Below are 6,595 nucleotides of genomic sequence, written 5' to 3'. Positions count from 1 at the left end.
TAGGGAGTAGATTATGGCTCCTTCTGGCCTGAAAACTTCTAGATCTATGAATCACATGTCTTGCATGGATTGTTACCTCGGATTCAACTTAACCAATTTACTCCTCAGCAAGGACAGATGCTGACCATGAAGAAACAGGACTGGCACCGTACATCTGGGCTGTATGGTCTAAACCAAGTCCCATCTTGGAGGAGTCTAAAAATTGTCCCACTCTTCCAACTGGGAACAACACCCCTCTGTGCTAAGATGTGATTGTCAGGCACATCCCATTGGACACTCCAGTTTCTTCTCTTTTAGGTGTTTGTTTCCCGCGCTCTGCTGTCCTCCTTAAAGTAAGAGGTGTATAGTCAAAAAGCACATTGTCACTGCCTTGTTTGCAGGGGTGAGATGTGTCCCAAACTTGCCACTCCCTGACTCCCTTTATGTGCCCTGTCTCTTCCCAAAAAACCTTACCCACATTCCCTTTCCCTGATGCTTTGCCTCCAACCCAGGCCAGATGGCCCATGGTGAGACCAACATAGCAGTTCAGGTTGCTTTAGGGAGCTGTGGACTCGTCACCCTCCGTGGGATGTGCATCTTGGGGGCAAAATGTAGAAGGCCTGGGGCTCCTCAGAGTACCATGACCCGGCTATTATTTCCTCTCTGAACAGGGAACAGAGTTTCGGTAAAAGGGGAGTAGTCGAGGTGCAGCCTTAAGCAAAGACATCAGGAAGGAGAGGAGCCTCGGAGGAAAAGTATGCAGAATCGAATATATGGATGTGTCAACCCAAGTGTTTTTTGTGTCCCATGTCACCAGCCATGGAGCTGGGCAATAAACTGACCCTTCATTTGACGAACACCCTGATGATCCTTGCACGAAGATGTTTGCTTTTGATGCTGTACACAATTGGGTTCATCAGAGGTGGAGCCATCAGGTAGATGTAGCCCAGGAGGGTCTGAAGCAAGTGAGTAGAGCTGTCCCCGAATCTGTGTAGCACAGGCAGACCCAACATTGGTGTGTAATAGAGCACAACGGCACAGATGTGGGAGACGCAGGTGTTCAGGGCCCGGAGGCTCTCGATGCGGGATGCAATGCCCAGCACTGTCTTGAGGATCATCACATAGGAGACAACAATGAGCAGCGCATCCAATGCCACAGTGGAGATTACAACAAACAAGCCGTAGAAGCTGCTGACTCTTATATCTGAACAAGCCAACTTCATGACATCCTGGTTTAGACAGTAGCAATGGGACAGGACGTTGGTTTGGCAGTATTGGTACCGTCTCAGAAGAACGGGAAATGGAACTGTTACAACCACCCCTCTCACCACAAATACCAGCCCCATCTTGGCTATTCTGCGCGGGCTTAAGATGGAGGTATATCTCAGCGGGTTAAAGATTGCGATGAAGCGGTCAAAGGCCATCAACAGGAGCATGGAGGATTCAGTGATTGAAAATAAGTGGACAAAATACAGCTGAGAAAAACAGGCATCCATGATGATCTCCCTAGAGTTAAACACGTAAAAGCCCAGAATTGTCGGTATGGTGGATATCGATAAGCCAAGGTCTGTTACGGCCAACATGGAAAGGAAAATGTACATGGGCTCATGGAGGCTAGGATCTGTTTTTATAAAGAATATAATGGCTGCATTTCCTACTATTGAAATAGCATACATGATGCTGAAGGAGATAGCGATCCAGACATGGGCTTGTTCATGGCCAGGTATCCCAGTGAGAAGGAACACTGCAAATTGCGATTGGGTGTCATTAACAGCGGACATCCTATACCGGGCAGGTCCAAGGAGTTCTGACCTTTCCTTCCTGAAAAGAAAAACATCAGGAGACCAGATGCTATTTAACATGACATCTTTCTGAGCTGAATGGACATTGAACGACTTCCATGAGTTTGTGGAAAATCAGACAACTTATATTTGCATTTACACCCACAGGTGACACATATTTTCTGGTCTAAATAAGTCAGATTTAAATGGTTCCTTGACAATCTTCACTGCTGTAATTGGATTTTCTGGGTATCCATAGAAGCATCCGGTCACCCGTTATTCCTACTGAGTTCTCTGCCCCCTTTCTGTCGTGTCTCTGAGTTCTACAGCCTACTTGAGCTCCATGTGGTTTTACAGTGGCAACCTTCCCACCCACACTCTCTGAGCCTACACTTTTGGGAGTGTCCCCTGGTGAGGTGTGCATTCACAGGGCAAGGGCATGAGGAAGAGTCACTGTATAGAGTTGTCCTCCATAGAAGCTATAGGTAAATTTGTTTCATTGTCTCCCATGCATTTTTTTTATTTTCTCCACTCCTGAGAGTTCAATTTAAGCTACTGCCATTAAGCTTGTGCTTCTTTAAAAAACATGGGATAAATATTTTGGGCTGGGTATGATATTCAATGCAACTATATTCACTCCAAATACAGATGTGTACATGGGATCAGAAGCAGGATCTGTTAATTTTCCTAATAAAATACTCATGGTGATGCTTTCCTTGTAAGAGAAGCTAAAGTATTTGCATAGCAAAAGTTCACTGAGTGCAGAGAATTTAAAATCCTACAGCCTTCTCCCTAGAGAACCCGCATGCTATCCCCAAGTTAACACAGGCCGTGACTTCAGCTGGGGTGGGTTGGGGAGAGCCTAACAGATGGGTAAATATTGCAAAAACTAGGCTTGTGTTAATATCAAGCTGAATCAGAAAAAAATTCTGTCACGCTCCTGTGACCGGTTATGTGTGTAAGTTACATATGACCACATTACATTCCTATTATCTGCACCTCTGCTCTCGTCTTTGCTGAAACAAAACATGGGGACCTGGCAGATGGTTTGAACGTGGAGGGAGCGTGGGCTATAATAGCACAGAAAAAGGAGGAAGAAGGCAAAAATGGGAGGCCATGTCAAATCAGTATCTTAAATGCCTCTATACGAATGCAATAAGTATTCCAAGGTGGGCTCTAAAGAAACTACACTGTCTCCTTAAAAGCCTCCCTACAGCTACTCGGGAACAAATCCACACAGAAACACCTTCTGACCCCCAACCAGGTTTGTTCTATCTGCTTCCCAAGATCCATAAAACTGGACACCCCAGACGTCCCATCATCTCCGGTATTGGCACACTCACTACTGGTCTATCCAGCTATGTAGACTCTCTCCTCAAACCCTATGCAACCAACACCCCCAGCTATCTCTGAGACATTACTGACTTCCTAAGGAAACTGCAAAACATCGATAACCTCCCCAATAACACTATCCTTGCCACCATGGATGTAGAAGCTCTATACACTAACATCCCACATGAAGACGGATTACAAGCAATTAGAAACACTATCCCAGAGGACACCACTGCCAACCTGATAGCAGACCTATGTAACTTTGTTCTCACCCACAATTATTTCCAGTTTGAGAACTAATTCCTCCAGACCAGCGGCACAGCCAAGGGTATACGCATGGCCCCACAGTATGCTAATATCTTTATGACTGACCTAGAACAACGTTTCCTCAACTCCCGTCCCCTTTTACTCCTTCTCTACTTACGCTACATCGATGACATCTTTATGATCTGGACGCATGGCCAAGAGACACTGGAGACATTCCACAGAGAATTCAACAACCTACATTCCACCATCAACCTCAGCCTGGACCATTCTACACGAGAGATCCATTTCCTGGACACCACAGTTCAAATCAACAATGGAATATTAGACACCACCCTCTACAGAAAACCCACTGACTCATACAGTTACCTACATGCTTCCAGCTCCCATCCAGCACACACCATACGATCCATCATCTATAGCCAAGCCCTTCGATACAACCGCATCTGCTCTAATCCCACTGACAGAGACCAGAAACTTCAGGATCTCTACCAAGCTTTTATAAACCTCAACTACCCTCCCGGAGAAATAAAAAAGCAAATTGAAAGAGCCAGATGAATACCTAGAAGCCATCTATTTCAAGACAGACCCAAGAAAACCAACAATAGAACACCACTTGTCATCACCTACAGCCCCCAACTTAAACCTGTCCAACACATTATCAATAAACTACAGCCTATACTGGAACAGGACACTAAACTCCAAGAGGCTCTGGGAGACACACCCATAGTCTCCTACAGACAACCACCTAACCTCAAGATGATTCTTACCAACAACCACAGGACATACCACACTAATACCAACCCTGGTACCTTCCTTTGCAACAAACCCCGTTACCAGCTTTGTCCACATATTCTCTCTGCTGATACCATTATTGGACCTAACCAAGTGAGTTATAAGATCAAGAACACATATTCCTGCACATCCAGAAATATAATTTATGCTATCATGTGCCGAAAATGTCCGTCTGCTTTGTACATTGGACAAATGTCTCAGACACTTAGCCAAAGGATCAATGCCCACAAAACAGATATTAGACAGGATCACAAAGAAAAAACAGTTTCTTGCCATTTCAACCTGAAAGGACACGGTCTCAACGACTTAATTACCAGCATCCTGCTTCAGAAGCCTTTTAAATCTGTTCTTGAAAGGGAATCCTCTGAACTGTCATTCATGCTAAATTTCGACACTCTACGCATGGGTTTCAACAAAGACCCCAGTAATCTTACCCATTACAAAGATAGCTTCCCTAATTATCACCTCTAATACCATTAGCTCACAGACATTTACCTTTCCACACCTCTAATACCATTAGCTCACAGACATATACCTCCTCCCCCCCCGCATCCTCCTTCTGTTCTGAAATGTGATTTGTCCTTTTCATATGTGTTCTTTTTTTTAATTGTATCCTTTGGTATATATGGTTGTGACTATTTTCTTCCACTATTTGATCTGAGGAAGTGGGTCTGACCCAAGAAAGCTCATAATCTAATAAACCATCTTGTTAGTCTTTAAAGTGCTACATATTCCTGTATTTTGTTCTCAAAGAGTAGTTATTAGTGGGTCACAATCCTGCTGGAAGGACATAACAAGTGGGGGCCCCCAGGGGTTCTGGGACCAGTTCTGTTCAATATCTTCATCAATGATTTAGATTTTGACATGGCGAGTATACTTATTTAGGGCATGTCTACACTACCACCCTAGTTCGAACTAGGGAGGTAGTGTAGACATACCCTAAGTTTGCAGATGATACAAATCGGGGAGGGGTTGCAACTACTTTGGAGGATAGAGTCATTATTCAAAATGACATAGACAAACTGGAGAAATGGTCTGAAGGTAAATAGGATGAAGTTTAACAAGGACAAATGCAAAGTGCTCCACTTAGGAAGGAACGAGCAGTTTCACACATACAGAATGGGAAGCAATTGTCAAGGAAGGAGTACTGCGGAAAGGGATCTAGGGGTCATAGTGGACCAATATGAGCCAACAGTGAGATGCTGTTGCAAAAAAAGAAAACATGTTTCTGGGATTCATTAGCAGGAATGTTGTGAATAAGACACGAGAAGTCATTCTTCCACTCTACTCTGCACTGATCAGCCTCAATTGGAATATTGTGTCCAGCTCTGGGCACTGCGTTTCTAGAAAGATGTGAAGAAATTGGAGAAGGTTCATAGAAGAGCAACAAGAATGATAGAAGGTCTAGAGAACATGAAATATGAACGAAGACTGAAAGGATTAGGCTTGTTTAGTTTAGAAAGGAGATGACTGAGAGGGGATATGATAGCGCACTTCAGGTACCTAAAAGGGTGTCACAAGGAGGAGGTTGACAAATTGTTCTCCTGGGCTTCTGCGGATAGGACATGAAGCAATGGCCTTAAACTACAGCAACAGAGATTTAGGCTGGAGATAATGAAAAACTTCCTAACTGTCAGGGTGGTTAAACACTGGAATAAATTGCCTAGAGAGTTTGTGGCATCTGCATCTCTAGAAATATTTAAGAGCAGGTTTGATAGACATCTTTCAGGGATTGTCTAGATGGTACTGGGTCCAACTGAGGGAGAAGGTGGCTGGATTCAATTACCTCTCGAGGTCCCTTCCAGGTCTAGTGTTATATGATTCTATGAAAACCCAGCGGTTCTTGTCTCTCGGGATTTGGGGGACAGCTGATCTACGTAGTACAGAAGACAGTGTTCATGACCCTGAATGTAAGTGTCACAAATACCCTCTGGTCAAGTGTCAGGGGGTGAATTGTGTTACCCTGTATCCAAAAAACCATGAGAAGTCCTGTGGCACCTGACAGACTAACAGATTTATTTGGATATAAGGTTATGTGGCAAAAATCCACTTTGTCAGATGCACCTGATGAAGTGCAGTTTTCCCCACAAAAGCTTCTATCTTCCAGTCCGCTATCAGAAACCAGAAGGAAACAACTGTTCAGAGAACAAAGAGTTAATCTTACAGACTGAGTGGCAAGAAGATTTGGGGAACTTCTGAAATGAATTATAAGCCCAATGCTTTGGAGCAGTAAAGTTGACCCTTCTCCTTCCTTTAGAGATGCCCACAACTCTGCTGCTGGCTTTCCACACACTGGCATGTCTTGAAAGTTTGCTCTGTGATACATGTAACACAATGCAAAGTTTTGGCTTAACATAGACACATCTCTACCTTAGGATACGTGTGTCAGTCCATTTGGTCACCTGCGATCTTCTTTCAGAGATGATTTCTCAGGATAGAGTGGG

The 6,595-nt window shown here is 44.1% G+C and overlaps 1 protein-coding gene across 1 annotated transcript; it reads right to left on the bottom strand.

Moving 5' to 3' along the window:
* Positions 1–824: 824 nt before the first annotated feature.
* On the bottom strand, positions 825–1,895 carry LOC102463434 (olfactory receptor 51G2-like). The gene has a single exon (XM_006113132.4). It carries the CDS (start codon positions 1,839–1,841, stop codon positions 825–827), a length of 1,017 nt encoding a protein of 338 aa, XP_006113194.4. The 5' UTR covers positions 1,842–1,895.
* Positions 1,896–6,595: the final 4,700 nt, after the last annotated feature.

This window comes from Pelodiscus sinensis, chromosome 1 (genome assembly GCF_052426305.1).
Source record: "Pelodiscus sinensis isolate ZL-2025 chromosome 1, ASM5242630v1, whole genome shotgun sequence".
In the NCBI taxonomy this organism is placed as follows: domain Eukaryota; kingdom Metazoa; phylum Chordata; order Testudines; family Trionychidae; genus Pelodiscus; species Pelodiscus sinensis.
This window is presented reverse-complemented; position numbering and strand designations above follow the sequence as displayed.